Source organism: Olea europaea, unplaced genomic scaffold (genome assembly GCF_002742605.1).
Source record: "Olea europaea var. sylvestris unplaced genomic scaffold, O_europaea_v1 scaffold1249, whole genome shotgun sequence".
Lineage (NCBI taxonomy): Eukaryota > Viridiplantae > Streptophyta > Magnoliopsida > Lamiales > Oleaceae > Olea > Olea europaea.
Genome location: NW_019229928.1, coordinates 158839 through 179816, shown reverse-complemented (window position 1 = coordinate 179816; position 20978 = coordinate 158839). Strand labels below are relative to the sequence as shown.

At 35.2% G+C, this 20978-nt stretch overlaps 1 protein-coding gene across 2 annotated transcripts; it reads left to right on the top strand.

Annotated features, from left to right (window-relative positions):
• The first annotated feature begins 12067 nt into the window (after positions 1-12067).
• LOC111374425 (transcriptional regulator DEF1-like) lies at positions 12068-15938 on the top strand. 2 transcript variants are annotated; one of them, XM_022997095.1, is made up of 3 exons: positions 12068-12543; positions 13329-13607; positions 14605-15938. In XM_022997095.1, exons 1-3 carry the CDS (start codon positions 12244-12246, stop codon positions 15631-15633), a joined length of 1608 nt encoding a protein of 535 aa, XP_022852863.1. In that variant the 5' UTR covers positions 12068-12243; the 3' UTR covers positions 15634-15938. The 2 variants fall into 2 exon arrangements, with proteins under 2 accessions (XP_022852863.1, XP_022852864.1); XM_022997096.1 differs by lacking the exon at positions 13329-13607.
• The last annotated feature ends 5040 nt before the right edge of the window (positions 15939-20978 follow it).

Sequence of the window (20978 nt, the reverse complement as noted above, 5' to 3'; positions counted from 1 at the left end):
TTCCTCTCTGTCGACGATGCAGCCTCACATTACCACCATGAGACAACATAATATCGCGGGACAGCATTGCGAGATACCACCTCCAGAGGATGGCACAACCTCGTACCACCCCCCATTTTTCCTGGCACCATCACTTTTCTCTCTTTAAGTGATACCGCAGCTGCACGCAGCTCTCCCATCATTCGTCAGCGACGCGAGAGCCACCTCTCAGAACCAATGTAGAAGAGGCTATGTTATCGCGCTTATGGCAGTGTTGTGCTGCTATGGTTTTGATATGATATTTTAGGGATGGTTTTTTAGCGTGAAGGATGGCAGCCACGCCAGATATTGTTGATTCTTGTTTGTTGGTGATGATTGGTTCCATGGTGTGGTGATGTTGGAGTGGTTTCATTGGCAGCGGTAGTGGTGAATCGAGCGCTACTATTGATGAATCTAGAGTTAGTGGCGATATATTTAGTTTTGACAAAGGCGATGCATCTGGTGGTCGTAGTGGTGATGGTCATGGCGATGGCTACGATAGTGGATGTGATTGTGATTGTGGTAATAGGTAGGATAGGGTGGGGTGGGATCGGATGGGATGGGATCAAGTAGGGTAGGGTGGTGTTTGTGACCAATTTTTGATTGATTGTGACCAATAAATTAATAAATTTGTATCAAATAAATAATATGTGACCTAAATATGTGATCGTGACTTACATTTTATTAAGCTGTGAATGATAAATAATTAGTGACTAATTAATTTGAAATTTTATGACCATGACATAAGTTGCGACTTGAAAAATTTGTAATTTGTGAACAAAGAATAACGTGGCCTATAAAAAAAAATTTATTTGTGGTTGGATTTAATCTTGTGGTCAATTATCCTATACTAATGTTGTCACTTTCTTGTTGACCATAGTACTATATTTGAACTTTGAATTCAAATGAATTGGCTCTATAATTACAAGACTTCTTCATTTCTCTCATTTTTGGACTTGGCATAACATTGGAGAAAAAGAATAGAGAGGTAACCAAGTGGGAGCATCCTACATCTCCGGTGAGATTTTTGGTGGCTTCTGATGGATCTTTTCTCGGTATATTCATTGCCATTTCCATGGATGATAGTGTATGATTCGGTGTGGTACAAATCTGAGTTCAACATCATATGAGACTCCATTGGTGGTGTTGAAGAAGTTTTGGGTCGTTTGGTTCGGTTTTACACTTAGGCCCTATTTGATATACCTCCATTTTCCATGGAAAATGGAAATTAAATTCCGTTCTCACTTTTTGACATGTTTGATGGTAGAAATTTTCCATGAAAAAGATTTTCGCTAAACCCATGCCACATAAGCATTTTCTTGCTTTTTGATGAAAAGCAATTCCCACCAAAATGGTGGGAATTGCAATTCCAGCTCTTTACGTTTTTTTTTTCTTTTTGCAATTGAAACAAATTCTAGGAAGAATTGAAAAAAAGGATATTCCTTAAATCAACAATTTTCATGTAAAACAAAGCCAAACGAACACCAAAAGATAGATGATTTTCTTGATTTTTTTTATTTTTATTTTTTTGTTGGCAATGGAAACAAATTTCATTTCCAATACCAGTAAAATCTATTCTTTTAATTGACAATTTTCATAAAAAAACGAAGACAAACGAACACCAAAAAATACTTTCATTTTAATATTTTCCATGTGAAAAATTATATCAATCAAACATAATAATTTACAATTCCCAGGAAAACAATTTATAGGCAATTCAATTCAATTCCATCTTTGCAATCAAACGGACCCTTAGAGAATTTATATTTTTCGCATTGTAGTTGTAATAATCGTTTGCATACTACACTTTAAACTCTACAAATGGTATCAAAACTTAGGTTAGTGGTGCAAAGTGTTAAAACAAGTTGAAAATCAGATTGGAAGTCAAAAGGGTTCGATTTTGTTCGAAAACAACTTCAACAGAAACTTTAAACTCATTTTCTGGAAAAACGACGCACCTGGTGGACGAACGGAGTCCACCACAGACTCCAGACTTCAAGCAAACTGTTTCGATGCAATGCGTATGATACACGCACCACTGGTTGAGGCGGCACCCAAGACCATGAGCAGAGGACACGTGCGGCGCGTGCGAGCGCCTAGAAGGGATTCAGTCGGAGGTCAAAAAAGATAGATTGTTCCTTGATAAATATCTGACCTTTTGGTTTTGTTGGATTTCAGTTTTGGGGTACTGTGGAAACAGATACAATCTCGCGCAGAAAAGTGGAAAAGGCGAAACTTTTTCCGTTGGCGACTCAGTGGTGTTTGCTGGTGTTATAGCAATTGTTGGATGACTTATGGTAGCTTCTAGAGGTCCTAGATCAATAAAGACTTGTATCTCTCTTTAAAATACGAACCAAAAGATTGGTTCACTCGATTTGCGCGCTAAACAACCTCTCGAATTTACAATTGAAATATTGTATTATTTGCTGCCATATTGTTATTTGACTCTTGTGATATTGGTTACGTGTTACTTATTACGATATCATCGTTTATGTCATCTTAGAAAGTAATTTATACATAAATTGGTTTGAGCTTGCATTTGTGTGTGGGTAAATTGGCTAAGTAAAACTTTTTCCGAAAATATTATTTTGCTACCATGGCCTCTCAAGTTGAATTGACACAATTTAATGCTAAGGGAGATTATTCCATTTGGAAGCAAAAAATAAAAGCTATTTTAATTCAAAAAAAAGTTTCTAAAGCTCTTGACGGCCCAGAAAAATATCCCGATGCATTAAAAGCTAAACTGGATGAAATTATTGAAATGAATGAAATTGCACATAGTTTAATAACATTACATTTATCTGATTATGTGTTAGGACAAGTTGAACCACATAAGGCTGTCAAAGAGTTGTAGGAAGCACTTGCCAAGCTATTTTTGGAAAAATTTCTCCCAAACAAAATACATTTGCTTCAAAAGTTGTTCAGTTTTAAGCTGGACCCGAAACATGATCTTGAATCCAATTTGAGTGACTTTAACAGACTCTTCAAGTGTTTGGCCTACAATGATAAGAAATTTGATGATGAGTATCTAGCAGTCATACTTTTAAATGCTACGCCCGAATCTTATAGAGATATTAAGAATGCTATCACATATGCTAGGGATACTTTTACCAAAGATATTGTGACTGGTGCTTTAAGGGCTAGGGAGCTAAAGCTTAAGAAAGAGTTGAGGGGTATCTCAAGAAAAGAGAGTTTGTTTGTTAGAGGGAGAAATGAGACAAGGGAGAACCATTTTCAAAGTAAGACGGGCAGAGAGAAGTCGAAGGTAGGTTTGAGTCTAGAGATAAGAGTGGTAAGAAATGCTTCCATTGTGGCAAGTTAGGACATTTCAAGAAAGACTGTAATGACTTTAAGAAGAAACAAAGACCTCAGCACAGTGATGATCAGAACTTAGTTGCTGTAAATGATTCCCTCGATTGCCTAAATATTATGACCGTGTCAGGAGATTTTGACACCGATGTAGACGGTGCTCGTGATATCATACATGTCATGAATGTTTCTAATATTGATTTCGATACTGAGTGGGTATTAGACTCAAGTGCCATTGTTTATATGTGTCTTGTTAAATCTTGGTTCTATAACTATAAAGATGTGAATCCTAGAAAAGTATACTTAGGGGATGATCGTACACACAATGTAGAAGGAGTAGGTGATATTGCTATTAGTATGCATGATGGCATTATTAGACCCTTAGAGGTGTTAGGTATGTCCCGGGCCTGGCAAAGAATCTTATTTCCTTAGGCACTCTAGAAGAAGAAGGTCATGAGTTCAGATCTCATGCTAGTACTTTAAAGATTTGTAAAGGATCTCTAGTGGTTATGAAAGGTCTCAAGAGGAATGGGTTATATGTCCTTCAAGGTAAAACCTTAGATAGGAAAGAGTTGGCATTATTTTCAGTTTGTGAAGATAAATCAGATCTTTGGTATAAGAGGATGGGATACATTGGGAATAAAGGATTGAAATACCTTAGTGACTAGAATTTACTTGATAAGGATAGTGTTACACATTTAAGTTTTTGCGAGACGTGTGTTCTAGGAAAGTCACACAAGGTTAGCTTTGGGATAGGTGAACACAACACTAAGAGACCATTGGACTATATTCATGCCAATTTGTGGGATCCTAAAAAACATCCCACACATGGAGGGAACATATTTTTTTTCTATTCATTGTTGATGATTACTCGAGTAAAGTTTGGGTATATCTCCTTAAATCCAAATCTAAAACTTTTAGTAAGTTTAAGTCTTGGCTTGCCTTAGTTGAAAATCAAATAGGAAAGGGTGTGAAAACTCTTAGGACGGATGATGATTTAGAGTTTTGCAACTTCGAATTTGATAGTTTTTGTAAGGGAAAGGGTATAATGAGGCACGGGATCATAAGACATACATCTCAACAAAATGGGTGGCAGAGAGAATGAATCAGACTTTAATGGATAAAGTCAGATGTATGATGATTAATTTTGGGTTATCTAAAGGTTTGTGGGACGAAGCCGTATGTACTGCTGCCTATTTGATAAATAGGTCACCTTCTAGTTCTGCTAACTTCAAGACTCCTCAAGAGTTTTGGTCTGAAAAAATCCCAAATTTGTCACATATTAGAGTGTTTGGTTGTGCGGCTTATGCATATCAGGTTGAGGGTAAATTGGACCCTAGGGCTACTAAGTGTGTCATGTTAGGTTATCCAAAGGGAGTAAAAAGATATAAACTATGGGTTTTAGGTGTAAAGGGCATTAAGATTATTAACAGTAGAGACATGAAGTTCAATGAACTTGATATGCCTTGTCTTAAAAACATAGTAAGTCAGAACAAACAGATTGAGGAAGGATAATCTTCTACTGAAAAGAAGATGGAACTTGAGGTGAAGAGATTAGGTGATAATCCAGAAGATAGTGAAATCTAAACTTAAGAAGAATCTGATCAAGACGCAGTGATAGAACAACCTGAACTTGAAATTCTTGAAACTGTTGTCCCTAATCAAGAAACATCTGCAAGTACTAATTTGGATGATTACCAATTAGTGAAGGATAGAGAGAGAAGACAAGTGAAGCCCAATTTGAAATACATCTCTTCAAATTTGATGAAATTTGTCCTAGTTTAAGGTGAAGCCTTGGAGTCTATTGAACCGGCCTCATTTGAGGAAGTGGTTAACTGTAAAAATTCTGAAAGTTGGAAAAAAGGCTATGAGAGAAGAAATCCAGTCTCTAAACAAAAATGAGACTTGAAAGTTCGTTGAAAGACCAAAGAACCAAAAGGTAGTCCACTGTAAATGGATCTACAAGCTAAAAGAATGAGTAGAACCTAAAAACCCTTTAACATACAAAGCTAGGTTGGTTGCGAAGGGATTTACTCAGAGAGAGGGAATAGACTATAATGAGGTATTCTCACCGGTTATTAAGTACAAAACTATCAAATTAGTCTTAGCCTTAGTTGTCCAGTATGATTGGGAATTGGAGCAACTAGATGTTAAGACGGCTTTTCTTCATGGGGAGTTAGATGAATTGATTTACATGTCTCAACCTCAAGGGTTCGAGGTGAAGGGGAAATCAGAACTTGTGTGTTTGCATAGAAAGTCCTTGTATGGTCTTAAGCTGAGTCCTAGGCAATCGTATAAGAAATTTGATGCTTATATGCTTAAAATTGGTTTTAAGATGAGTGAATTTGATGCATGTCTATATTTTAATAACTCTAAAATAGGCTGTGAAGTTTATTTATTGTTATATGTGGGTGACATGTTGCTTGCTAGCCCTAGTAAAGCTGAAATAATAAAGATGAAAAACCTTTTAAAATTGGAATTTAACATGAAAAACTTAAGAGAGGCAAGAAAATCATTGGCATGGTTGTTAAAAGGAATAGAACTGATAATAGGATGACTATTAATCAAGAGTCCTATTTGGATAAAGTGATAACCAAATTTGGTTTGAAATTTGCGAAGTCTGTCAATATACCATTACTGCACACATGAACTTATCATCTGCATAATGCCCTAAAACTGAAGAAGAAATGCGTGAATTGAGTAATGTTCCCTATGCAAATGCCATTGGATCTGTGATGTGTTCTATGATTACCATGAGACCGGACCATGCATATGCAGTTAGTTTCTTGAGTAGGTTTATGTCTAACCCAGGTAAACCACATTGGACTGCACTTAAATGGCTACTAAGATACCTAGCTAGATCTTTGAAAAGGGCATTAGTATTTGAAATGAGAAGTAACAAATTACAACTTAAAGGATATGTAGATTCTAACTTTGTAAGGGATAAAGATCAAAGAAAATCTACCACTTCTTACTTCTTCACTTTAGGTGATAATTGTATCACTTGAAAATCACAGTTGCAACATATAATTACACTCTCCAGCACTAAAGCAGAATATGTTGCATTAACTGAAGCTGTAAAGGAATGCATGTGGCTGAAAGGCCTTCTATGTGAATTAAACTTCTTGAATGATAATGCTATGATTTTTACCGATAGTCGAAGTTCATTGATATTGTGTAAAAATCCTATTTATCATTAACGTTCTAAGCATATTGAGGTGAAGTATCACTTCATTAAGGAGAATTAAGCTTCTGGTGATTTTATTTTGCTTAAAATTGCAACTGATGATAACCCTGCAGGTATTGGAACAAAAGTACTTACGGTTGGTAAGTTCAACAAATGTTTATCAATATCGAGTATTGATAATGGTTAATTGTTGTGCAGGTACTGAGCTGGAGTGAGCGATGATGATAAAAATAAGACCACACTAATGGATATCACTTGTAACCGAAAAATTTGGCGATGGATGTTATGTGATCCAAGGTGAAGATTTGTAAGGTGGATCACACCCTCTACATGGTGAAAATTGATTGGTCTTGAGAATGTGAAGTGGGATTGTGCTAGTTATGGAGTAATATGGACCATAGATTAAATCCAATGGTTAGATTTAATCTTGTGGTCAATTATCCTATATTAGTGTTGTCACTTTCTTGTTGACCATAGTACTATATTTGAATTTTGAATTCAAATGAATTGGCTCTATATTTACAAGACTTATTCATTTATCTCACTTTTGGACTTGGCATAACATTGGAGAGAAAGAATATAGAGATAACCAAGTGGGAGCATTCTACATCTCCGACGAAATTCTTGGTGGCTTCCGGTGGATATTTTCTCAGTATATCCATTGTCATTCCTGTGGAAGACGATGTATGATCTAGTGCGGCACAAGTCTAAGCTCAACATCATATGAGACTCCATTGGAGGTGTTAAAGAAGTTTCGGATCGTTTGGTTCGGTTTTACACTTACAGAATTTATATTTTCCGCATTGTGTTGTAATAATCGATTGTATACTACACTTTAAACTCTATACTATTTTTCAAATTCTGGCTCAATGAGTTCGCAAAATTAAAAGTGCTTGAAGACTTCTTTTGGGTTAGTTTTTGGGCCATTGAGACAGTTACCATGTGCTATAGCCTCCAACCACACAACTTTCGCGCACTAAAGCTTCCATTAGTTGTTGTTGCTAGAACTGTTGTGTACTATAGCCTCAGGTCATTGTCGTTGAGGTTGTCATAGCATGTTTAAGGTTATCGACAGCTATAATTGGGGCAACCACAGGTTGTTCAATCTAGTTTTGTAAATTGGCTAAAGCGATTCCAATTTTATTGCCTTTATTTAGACACAAGTTTGTCATTGGAAGGATTTACAATCAAGCTACAATTTGATCTTTCTTTATTTGAACGATGTAGCTGCACCCTCTGGCAATAAACTTTTAGATGCAATAAGATGGATAGTAGACAATGAGGAGACATTGCATGAGGAGACATTGCATTCCAGCCTGTCTAATTCACAATTATATAAAAATCCCCAAATTGATTTCTTACGAGTTCTTTTGTTATATTTAGTCAAGATCTTATTTTGTGAGGATCTGATATTATTTTCGTGTTCTTTTGGCTTTCCGTATTTGAACGAATATTTGTTTTAATTGGTGTTTCTCACTTTTTGATTGTATTTTTTTTTTTTTTTCACTTTTTTTTAGTATATGTCACTTTTTTTTTCCTTTTTTTTTTTTTTTTTAATTTTTTTTCTTTTTTTTTTTTTTTTTTCCTTTTTTTTTGTTTTTTTTCCTTTTTTTTTTCTTTTTTTTTTTTTTTTTAAATTTTTGTCACTTTTGTAATTTTATTTTCGTTACTTTCTATAAATTTATGTTACTTGTTTAAGTAATGTAAGTCACCTTATAGTATTTCATTTTTTTAAACTTCTGTCACTTTTTTAGTTTGTCATTTTTTCTTTTTAAAAAAATAAAATAAAAATAGAAGTAACATTTTTAATAAAAAAAAGTGACTCTTATAACTAAAAAAGTGACATTGTGTTACTTAATTTTAAACAGTATTTTTTGTTTCATTTCTATTTTTCTTCCATCGCTTTCTTGAAATTTTTGTCAGTTTTTGAGTGACGATCATTACTTTTTAATAAAAATGATATTGTGTGTAAAAAGTGACACATAACTTAAAAAAGTGATATTGTCTCACTTTTTTAAGTGACACTTTTTCTTCTATCACTTTCTTGAAATTTTTGTCACTTTTTGAGTGACGGTCATCACTTTTTAATAAAAAGGACATTGTGTGTAAAAAATGACACATAACTTAAAAAAGTGATATTGTGTAACTTTTTAATAAAAAAACGTGGCATTTAATTTTACACTGTATTTTTTACTTCTAAAATACTTTTCATATGATTTTTCAAAAGATCCCTAATTTTTGGGATATTTTTGTAAGTTGCCCATTTAATTTTCTAAAGTATTTGGGACACTTGGGTACTTATTTGGGCTCTCTCTCTCTCTCGTCATGAAGGATTAGGCTAAGCTATTTATAAAGAATAATTAAGACTGGACTCAATTAGTACCTATTTAATTTATAAATGGGTTGCAATCTACAATGTTGACGGAGAGTGGTTTCTCGAATTTCGTTGGCATATCTGGGGACATAAATACTAATCTAATCTCCATTTTGATCTTACAATTTGTCATATATTGGTTGTTTCTACCTGTTTTTAGATGCCTCGGATTTCTAGTGTCTTTGAAGGCGAGCTGTAGCTTGTAGTTTTCTTATTATTGAAAGCGAGCCGTTGGTTGTGGATTTGTTATTATCAAATGCAACATTTTATAAGTCCTCGTTTCTTGAATAAAGGAAAATGCGATATCTATGAGTCTTCAATCATTGAATAAAGGAAGAGACGGCATTTTAGAGTCATTGTTCATTGAATAAAGAAAGAGGCTTCCTTGAATAAAGGAAGAGGTGATATTTAGTTCTCGTTCCTTGAATAAAGGGAGAAGCGATATCTCGAAGTATTTAACCTAGAAGGAGTCTTTTTTGGCCTCATTTGTAGAATATTTATTCGTTGGCACACCAAATGCTTTCTCCGGGCTTCCTAAGATGTTTATTCCTTGCATCTCACTATCGTTGAACTTGACTATAAGACATCGTCTACTCGAGGCTAGTTTATAAGATTCCGATAGTTTGAGAGCTGTTCACAGGACGTTTATTTTTCGCATGGCCAAATGTTTATTCCTAGTTTTTGCTAGATGCTTATTTCTTGTCTCTTACTATTGTCGATCCTAGTTATAAGACATTATCTATCCGAGGCTAGCTCATAAGACCTAGATAGTTCGAGAGCTGTTTACAGGATGTTTATTTCTCGCCTCGTTAGATGCTTATTCCTAGTTTCACGAGATATTTATTCCTCGTTTCTCACTATCGTCGAATCTAGCTATAAGACTTCATCTATTCTAGGCAAGCTTATAAGACTCTAATAATTCGAAAACTCTTCGCGGGATGTTTATTCCACCACGCCAGATGCTTATTTTTGGTTTCACGAGATGTTGATTCCTTGTCTCTCACTATCGTTGAGCATAGTTATAAGGCCTCGTCATTTTGAACTGGCTTATAGAAATAGTCCAAGAGCTCTTCGGAGGATGTTTATTTTTCTCCTCGTTAGACTCTTATTCCTGACTTCACGAGATGTTTATTCCTCGCCTTTCACTATCGTCGAGCCTAGCTATAGGACTTCATCATTTCGAAGTTGATTTATAATACTCCGATAGTTCAAGAGCTATTTGCGGGATACTTTTTCCCACCTCCTTAGATATTTATTCTTGATTTTACTAGATGTTTATTCCTCGCCTCTTATTATCAACGAGCCTAACTATAATACCTTGTTATTCTAAGGCCAGTTTATAAGACTTCAATAGTTCGAGAGCTATTTGTGGTATATTTATTTCTGGCTTCGCAGGATATTTATTAACGGTTTAGCATCTTAAATTTTTTATAACACTGAAAATATTCTTTGTAAGCATGCTTTTAGTGATACATTTTGGTTTAGCATATGTTCCTTTATTTGGTAGCTTGTCTGCATTTCTTTGAATTGAAAAGAAGAGATATAAATGTGGAGTACGCGATGATCCCATTAGCAACCACTCGAACAAGTCAGTGATGGATAAATTATATCTAGAGCCATACTGTAGATGGATTGCCAGGAAACTTGAAAATGGAACAGGGTGAAATATTATAATACATTCTTTGGGCTTGTGCAATTTAGAAATCAAGTACTCCATTAGGGATCGTATCTGCAACTGTTCGCCCTTTTCATTTTTTTAGTATTATAGGTTACTGTATAGTTTAGCTGTTAAAGTTTTTACTTTAGCCATATACTTCCAACAGAGCTGGTAAACAATGATAGAAAATTCGACTCCTGACAAAGCAACACAGTTTCAATCATCAATACAAATAAATAGCGAGTTGGTAGAGTAAGTGAGCACGAAAGTCTTTGATCACGAGTTTGATTTTTTCTACCAACACTTTCTCGGTCGAGCACGTCGTACAGAGCTTGCTTAGTGCGGTTTGCCTAATTAACATGGTTTGCAGGCTATTATGTCAGTCCGATGGTTTACCCAGTGTGCACCCGAAGAGTAGCGATTGCGGGTTCCCCCGTCATTAAAAAAAAAAGGTTCCCCGTCATTAAAAAAAAAAAGAAAGAAAAGAAAGAAAAGAAAAAAAGTAGTGAGATAACAATATTTTCTTCCTTTCTTCTTGCTTATTAATGCAGAATCATGCACCATTCAAATGACAAAAATGAAAATAAGAGTATCTTGTTCGCAAAATTTGTGAAAAATGTCACCTTATTTATAGGCGGGGGTTGTATTATAGTAATTTGTTCCAACCCTAAATATTTTACAGAATTTTAAATTTTCTGAAATAGTTATTATACTTTCACAATTGTTACTGTATTAATTACTTTACTTCTAATGTTGCTTCCTATTAATCACTTTAAATCGTTCAAAAAATTGAAGATTTTGTGCACCATGTCATCCATTTCAAAGGGAATGAAATAATGTGAAGGTGGAAAACATATTCAAAACTTTATTAGCCTTGTTTGATGGTTATTATTTTGAGAAAAAAAAAAGAGTTTTGAATAGTGATTTTTTAGGAAATGTATGGTTAAAAAGCATGAAATTATATAAATGTCTAATTGAAAATAAGTATAAAAATTAAGGAATTTTAAGATAATAGTTGTCAAACGACTTCTGAAATTGAGTGACTATTAAAAACAACATTACAATAACCATTTTAACTCGAGAGATGCTATAAGTATAGGAAAAATCAACAGAAAAGTTACAAAAAATACATTTGGATGTTTTTTATTAGAAAATTAAAAAAAAAAAAAAAGATTTGGGTTCTGTGAACCTATACCGAACACTCACAGCACCGGGAGGTGGGTGAGGTTTTTTTTAGTATTTTATATAGGTGGGTCCCGTGTGGGATCCATTTGATGTGAGTGTTGGTAGGGCCAATAATCCCAGCATTATTTTAAAGATTATGCTGTGGGTACAAAGAAGTGTTCAAAATGGATATCCGGCACCTCAGCTTGCCACGTCTAGGTTCACAAGCGCCTCAGCCAATACCGAAACACCGAGTGTCCATTTTAAACACCATTTTAAACACCTTTATGTACCACAAGCATTATTCTTATTCAAAACCTTTTTAACCCTTGGAGAAACAAGGTCATACTATAATAATACCAGGACATGCCCAATTTCGTTTAAACGACATCGTTTTCAAGGATGCTGAATCGTCATTTTTCCTAACATTTCCAATAATCAGCGAAACCCACCCCACTCGTCGCCCGGGATATATTACGTACACGTGTATGCATAGGTCATTCCAGTGTACTAAATTGGTTTATTGAATACTCGATGAGTTGTAATACCACGTCGCAGTTAATGGACAAGCTTTACATGGATCTTGTGAATTCTCGTAGTGGTAACAACAGCAGTAGTAGCAACATTGATTTAATCAATTTCATGAAGAACCAGTCGGAAGATCGTCGGAAGGAAAACGACATCGTGCCGAGCTACGATTTTATGCCTGTTCGTTCCGCCGGAGGTTCATCATCGCGGCCTCTGACCACGGCGAATATTGATTCCGGCAATTTGGGTGGTTCGCCCAGGGAGTGGAATTCTGCTGATTCCAAAACTAATTCATCTTCCATCAGAGTATTCTCTCTAACATCCCTCATATGTGCACATGCATGTATTGTATAATGAGTCTTGAAATACTTAGGGTTTGATTGGTGGGTGATGTAGATACTGTCATTTTTATGAATTATATCGACTTGGAAATGCTACTATGAATTATATTTCTGCTGATTATAAAAAACTTAAACTAGTGATAATGGTGGAGAGAATGACGAGGGAGGGCAGTTTAATTAGTTTCGTGAGAATATGATTTTCTTTTGATGATTGCTATTGAGGGTTTTTATGGTTCGTTGAGTAATTTTACCTGGTTAAAGCTTCCTGAAATAGTTTAAACTAATAGTTTGTAAGGATGTTCCTTGAATTGATTGTGTATAGTTCTGTTCACGTGTTGTGGAGAAATATAGTTCACTTTCTAAAGGAATATTGTTATTTCTATTTATTACAAGGATTTTTTTATTTTGAACGGCTACAACGAATCTCTTAAGTATTTTATTAATTAAAGATTTCAGTGTCTTTCTGTGGATTTAATTAAATGGGAGATACAGTTTGAAGAAACGGGATGAATAATTAACATGCTGCAGAAGCTAAGAATGTACAAAAAAGACTAATTGGAGCTTTCATATAGTGAAGCTAATCTAGTAATAGGACACAAAATTGGTATTATATTTCTTCCTTTTCTATTGTTCTGGAGAAGGGGGAAAACCCGGCATTGGGAGACTATTAGAAACTTGTAATTACATGCTAAATGGTGTTTTTGAACAATCTTGTCATAATGTTCTTATGGAACTTTCCATGTCTCTCAGAATTACAATTCTCTCGATGTCATTGAACCAACCAAAGTCACTTTAGAAAAAGACCACGAAGTCATAAATGAGTCTTTGGTGTCTGAGATTGATAGAACAATGAAGAAGTATGTTGATCATCTGATGCATGCTTTGGATGGTGTCACTGTGCGACTGTTGCAGTTGGAGACCAAGACTTGCAACCTTGAAAGTTCGATGGATGATCTGAAGTTGTCTGTTGGGGACAATCAAAGAAGCACTGATGGAAAATTGAGACAGATGGAGAATATTCTCAGAGAGGTATCTTGTTTGTGCCTGTTTATCCTTGTGACGAGGGTTTCCATTCACACTTTCTTTAAGGCTACATTTGGCACACCAGATTGGACTGTACAAGAAATTATGCATAAAATTAGTGGAGATGATGTTAGATAGATAGTATTAGCAGATTAAGGTGAATGTTATTTACAAGTTTTTCATTAAGAAGAATGCTATTTGCACTATTCTTTTTATTTGGTCTAAACCCACGTCCTCACTGCGGGTATTATGTTATCTGGTTAGCTTAAGGAAGATAGTGCAAATAAAATTTTTTTGAATAAAAAATTAAAAAATATTATCCACCATAATCCTCTCTAATAATATTTATATAGTATATCTATTCAAATACTATACTTGATTCCTTATACGATCTAATTCATTCCAAAACTTTTACGGCATGTTTGCTGCAATTAATTAGACACTACTTGACAATATTAAATAAGAAAGAAAAAGTTAAAAATATTGTCTATTTTTACGGTCGAGTATGATTTAATATTGCATACCAAACATGCACGAAGAGTTTAGATATCTCTCACCACGATTATGAAATTCATTCTAATGTATCTAGAAAAGAAAGAGGAATTGCATAACTATCACATACTGTAATGAATATTACATCTTTTATGGTAGTTAAATTTAGGAATACAATGTATGAATTAAAACAATGTGAAGGCCTGCCTTTATGTCTGAATCTATGTAAACATAGAGCTGGGCTGAAATCTAACTATGGTTAAGGCTTTCTAGTTTATGGCTGCTTCTCTATGGCACCAGTTGTTTTATTGAATTTGCTTCACTAATTTTGCTTAAAATTGTGCATTATACTTCATTATTTGAATGGTTGAACCTGATTTCTGGGTAGTTCTCGATTCTCTTCTTATTCTGTTTAATTCAATGCTATAATTTCATTATTGACATTTATAACATGGTTATACTGATTTGAGCATCCTGTTATTTTTCCTGGTTCCAAAAAACTTGCTTGCAGGTGCAAATACACATTATTAGGGATAAACAAGAAATAGTGGAAGCTCAATTGCAGATGGGGAAACTGCAAGTTTCAAAGGTCGGGCAACAAGTGGAAACCCACAACACGTCATGTGCAGATTCCACGCGGACTGGAATTTCAACATCTCAGAATTCTCACCAGCAATTTCCTACTCTTCCTTCTGTACGGCCAACTTCAATCCGTGCTCTACCAAACGCTCCTCCTCCACTGCCTTCCCAGCAGGATTTACAACCTCTGGTTCAGCTTCCGACCCAGTTTCCCCAAAACCAAGTTCCTTCCGTCACTCAGAGGGAGTCTTACTTCCCACCTCCTGGCCAAACTCTTGAAAACCTGAGTCAGCAGTACCAAGTACCTCCACAGCATCAGCAAATGCTTTCCTCTCCACCTCTACAGCCACAGTCCTCTCAGCCACCTCCACCTCAACCCCACCCTGTATTATCAACTGTTTATCCCTCTCAGCCTCAGCCTGCATTAGGTCATCATCATGAAGAAACACAGTATCTACAACCCGAAACATACCAGCCAAGCAATTGTCCACCACTCTCTCATCCCTCGCAACAATTTTGTGGGCCTTCTGAAAACATGTATCAGCCTCCATCCAGCAAACTGACCCTGGGATTTCCTGTTTCTTATGGCCAATCTTCTGGACCCCGGGAACTATATTCTTACAGCAGCTCACCTATGAAATTGCAGCAACTTCCTTCTCCTCTTATGGGCCAGAACAGTGGAAGTGGTTATCCCCAACTCCCTCGTGGCCAGATATTACCTCATGTGCGACCTATTGCCTCTGGGCTAGGTGGTGATTCGGGGTCAGGTGGTACTGGAAACAGGGTTCCTATTGATGACGTGATTGACAAAGTGACAACTATGGGATTTTCACGAGATCAAGTGAGGGCAACAGTTCGGAAGTTAACAGAGAATGGACAGTCGGTTGATTTGAATGTTGTCTTAGACAAACTGATGAACGATGGGGCAGGCCAGCCTCCACATGGATGGTTTGGTCAGTGACAAGTTTTGTGCTTCACGCTTATGCATAGGGGCTTGAAGTACTCGTCCTCAAACCTTGGCTGGAAAGTGGTAACTACATGTCATTTTAGATTGTGTAATTTTGTTCCTGTCATATTTTTGTAGATTGAGGGTATTCTTCCTTGCTACACCGTTTTTCTGTTTTCCTTTCTATTTGTATATATGCTCTCCTCGATTTGTGCGCATTAAGTTACAAACCTCGTAATTTCAAGGTTTCAGTTTGTACTTGATATGAAGTTAAAAACTTCTGTTTATTATAGAGAATCAAATCATTCTCTCTTTATTTTCGTATTTTTTAATAATACTTTTCTATTCTGAGCTATGTGAGGAATATAAATTGTGTTTCTTCACTTGTATGTGCGGTTAAATGAATCGGAATTCTCTACCTCTTTATGATGTTATTAAACAGAGGGTCGGACGATCAGTGGAAGTTTGGATTGTTAGCACAAATATTTAGATGAAAACTGCAACATTCACTTCTTGGTAATATAGGTTTTTAGAATGAGTTAATAGAGTTTTGGTGCCTTTTAAATGTTCAATTTATATTTATTTTTTATTTGGACATTTAAAATTATTATGTCAAGAGTTTCCATACTTCTGTGTCTTTTTCACATATATTTCTTTTTGGTGTGGTACGTGACTAAACAAGTATATCTTTGTCTTTAGAAGATCTTGAAGTTATGGATGTAATAATATTATCACACTATAAAATCCATAACATTTATTGGATTAAACTATTTTGCCCAAATTTTTTTGACATAATAATTGATATCTTCTTACATGCGGGTGAGTCCTGCGTGAATAAAAAAGTCAAAAAAAGAAGTGTACCCCTTCACCCAAAAAATAAAAATTATGAGTGTCTGTCAACCATTATGTCAAAAAAATTCGATCACCATGGCATTGTTCACATTTATTTAGCAGCTTTTCAATCATCTCCTTCACTTGTTCAGATGGTGCCTTCCTCGTCCTTGTCTCATCAAGTTGAGAACCAGTATGTAAAAAAAGAGAGTGTGAAATTGACGAGTAAATAGAAAGATAAGCTTGGAGCAGAGAGAGAATGGGATGAAAAAATGTTCCATTTCTATCTTAATTGCCACACGGGACAGAAAATTTTAAACCCACTTGAAGCCAGACAAGGACGGAATATTTTGCCATCATTAACCCTTTAAGCACTCAGTTTTCTGAGTGAGAATCTCCGGATCAAACTGGGACAACCAATCCATATAGAAAAACGGAATAACCCTCCAAAAATGGGCACACCCTTATAGGGTGAAAGCTTGGAATGGTTATAGCATTACTTCAGAAGAAAATATCCCGCAAGATTTGAAGAGACATCGAAACTGGGCTTCCTTTTCCAGAGCTTGGTTTGATTTGAACCAACCCAATCACTCTCCACTGAAGCTGGCCCTGCTAGGGGAAGGGAACCTGGTTGTTGGGGTCTGCATGATTCCTGGATTAGTTCCAAGAGTAACTCCATTGATTCACAAGGAACATTTAGACCTGCCCTCCAGTGAATATTGGAATTCTTCGGCAACGATGTAGAGATTTTGAGGGGAGGGGTATTTGCTTAAGAGGAGACGTGTGCCCAAGGAAGCATGGTTTCAATGATATCGTCGTTGAAGATGTTCCGGTGCATGATCTATTTGGCTGATTAATTTTTACTACCAGATTAGTATTAAGATTCACAAACTTTTTATTTAGAAGAAATTTATTATTTGAATCAGAGAGATCGAAACGAGAGAAATCAGAAACCGGTCCGATATTCAATGACGAACAAACTAATTTTTTTAAACTCTTCTAGTGATGAAGTGCCAATTTACACAATGCCTAACATTTTTGTGTACCTATATATATTAATTTTGTTGAAATATACTATATTTTTTGCACAAAATCAGAAGTTGAATATGTCAAATGGTTGAAACCAGTGTACTAAAAAGCTCGTCTAGACGACCCCTAGGCACCTCCTAAGCTCGAAGCTTGGGCAAAACGCCTTGCTTTGCGCTTAGACCTTTTTTTTTTTTTCCCAATTCCTAACAACTGAATTTTTTCGTTCATTTCTTTTATTGCCCAAGCTTCGAGCTTAGACCTTTTTTTTTTTTTTTTCCAATTCCTAACAACTGAATTTTTTCGTTCATATCTTTTATCTTCTGTAGACGCATTTTATTAGTTAGTTCTTATATATATATATATATATATATATATATGATTTTAGCTTATTATTATTATTTTTTAAAAAAAGAGCTTTTCGTTTAACTTTAATTCAAGTTTTTAAAAGATTTTAGTGAATTTAGCTAAAATTTCTACAATTCTTTTTTGATCTACTAGAATCATAGCTTACTCAAAATCCAGATGCAGTAGGATTCAAGAAAAATGGAGAGTCTATATGCTCTTTTCAAGATTATCATGGCTTTACGTTTAGTTCATAAATATTATGTAATAGATCATTACAAATTTTCTAAACAAATGGTTATACCCACATATTCAACAGAATGCGAAAGAGGGAGAAGAAAAAAAATCAGTAGTATCTTTTCAATAAGAAAAAATCAGAATTGTGGGAAATTAGAGGGAGAAAAAGAAAAATTGTTTAAATTAACATTAAAAAGGAGAAAAAAAAAATATTTTTTTGGGGGGGGGGGGGGGGGGGGGGGGGGGGGGGGAGGGTGAGAAAAGTTGTGAAATTTTTAGGTTTGAGATAAAATTGTTACAGATTTTTTGTATTTATATATATGGTTTTAAATCTTTCAAAATCTGTCAAAATCTATCTAATTAATGAAATCCTTTTAAATCAATTAGTTATCGAGAACACCTAAATTTCTAAAGTACCTATTAAATTCTATATTGAGGACACCTACATATTCTTTGTTGCTAATAGGTAATAAAAGGAGTTGATGTTGTTTTAGATTAAGTGATTAGTCTAGAATTACGTTTGTAATACCATTGGTATCAAAGTGCAGATTTGTTGGGTTGTGATACCAAACTCGGCCCTTTTGGGCTATGATGAAATTGGGCTTGGCCCAATTATAAAACTATAGCCTGATAAATTCAATGATGAGGCCCAAAACCCAGACCCATTTAAACGGATGAACTCACGTTTGAGAAGTGCAACTTTAGTTATTAGTTGCCTCTTGAAGTGATGAGTTGCTAGTTACTCTAGACCATTGATCTACACTTATGATTAATGGTACTCTCCGAGGGTATACAGGCCCTTATGCTGAAATCTTAATTCATTCTTGCATTCTGATTTTGCTTGGCCATCTTCTTGAACTCTCTATGTGGGCTTTCTTCTTCGTCTTCTCTTCATATTCAACCTCTGGTTTAATGATGCTATTATTTCTTTGTAAGATTAAAGGTCTAAGTCATTCTATAGTAAGAAAAGTGACGATTTGATGGAGGATTAAGTTCTTCTAGCCAATAAAATTAACTTCAATTCGTCCGTTTGGGGGTTTCGGTTTTTAAGGCTTGTGGGTTGATACGAAAGGGTACAATATTTTGAACTCGTGTTCTACGAGACCTTTGATGCCTTGGTAATAAAGTTGAGTTGTAAATTTCTTTAATCGATCTTGAATCTTTTGTCCAGTATTAATCGAGTTTTGTTAAATACACCTAATGGAAACTTGTGGTTATATGTGCTTGTATGGATTTTCTTACATGCAAACTTGAAATTATCGAGTGAAATTCTAGATGATAAAGAATTGAAACTTTGATCAAACTTAATACGAAAGCACTAGCAGTGTAGAAAGGTAGATAAGGTGACACCTGGATGCCAAATGCTTCGTTTGGGGTGATCTCATAAGATTGAATTTATTGAACAGTTTTCACATTTATTGGGACACTTGATCATTGAGACACGTGAACTATTTGCCCTATTACTTGAATTGTCTATTAAAATTGAGTCTATATGCAAACATTAGAAATTTGTCTAACCAATAGATGAGCAGAGCACTATGTCAAGCTATTATCTTGGGATTACATTGATGATTTCAAAAAGTTATCTTGTAACATGTACGAAAGATCTATTTTTGGCAAATAAAGTGACTCTTGAATGGTGGATTCCTAGGGATGTCAAAGGGATCGAGCGATTCATCGGCTCGACAACTAAGCTTGTCAGAACCGAGCTCTTGAGTGGCTCGGGCTCGTCAAATCACGAGCCGGAGGACAAGCCGAGTGCAACACCTCATTTGGCGAGCAAACGGGCTTGGATGCCTGGCTCGTGGCTCGTGTTACAGTGACCAAATTTCGGGGCCACAATTTTTTTCCCCCTTCAAAACGTTTGCCTATAAATACCCCCACAAGGCTCACCCATTTTCATCTTCAAATTATTGGTTCTTCTTCTTCACTTTCTTCTGATTCACACAATTACAATTTTCTTATTGTTCCAATTTATTTTTTGCCACATAGATTCAGATCTAGATCTATGTGGCATATGATGATCTGAATCTATGTGGCATACGATAAATTAGAAACTGAAATTGGATCTGATAGAAATTGGATCTATTTAGATAGATATATAATACATTTTTCAGCTTCAAATTTATCGTATGTCACAACTCATATAAATTGACAAGTACATTACAAGTATTATTAATGTGTGTAAAGGATTAGCAGAATGTTCATTTTCAATTGCAAGATAAATTTTAATTTGTCGAAATTAAATGTCGTTAGATAAGTTACAGGTGATATTTAATGTAATTTTAATCATATTAATCAGAATTTGTTATTTTATAATACTGTTTTTAATTTTCTTTAAAAAATTGTACACATTATAACCTACAAATCGTTCGTGTATAATTTTTAACTCCACCTACTCAAAATTTAAGTAACCAATCTCAAACCAAGAGAAAGGAAGGTGATTTGTATAATTGTATTTTATTTTTATCTATTTAAATTTAAAAAAATATATATATACATACATATATATATATATATATATATATATATATTGAAAATTGACGAGCTCGCAAGCCGAAACTCGCCTTCAAGTAACAAGCCACGAGGCTCATGTGTTCAAGGGGCCAAGCCTACGAATCCCTCCACATACACTCCTATAATTCTTGCATCCTATCGTTGTTAGCCAAAAATATTGGTAGTTTTTCCGTTAATCTTTATCTTTTTATATCAAATCCGTCAGAGTGTCGTCCTGCCTGTGCACGTCGACCTCTCTGTGCCCCGAGGTTTTATCAAATACCCAGGAATGTAAAAAATGCACCGGTCCCAAACAAAGACATCGAGTCAAACTTACTTCGATAACTATCAACCATATTCGAGAATGAACTTGAATTCACTATTTTCTCAACTTCAAGAATTTTCTTAAACTTTTTGGCTCAAGA

Bases quoted from the DNA above. Each gene is read 5' to 3' on its own strand.
- LOC111374425 (XM_022997095.1), top strand. From the start codon at position 12,244: ATGAGTTGTAATACCACGTCGCAGTTAATGGACAAGCTTTACATGGAT. The intron at 12,544-13,328 runs GTATTCTCTCTA...CATGTCTCTCAG, and splicing joins CTAATTCATCTTCCATCAGA to AATTACAATTCTCTCGATGT. The intron at 13,608-14,604 runs GTATCTTGTTTG...ACTTGCTTGCAG, and splicing joins TGGAGAATATTCTCAGAGAG to GTGCAAATACACATTATTAG.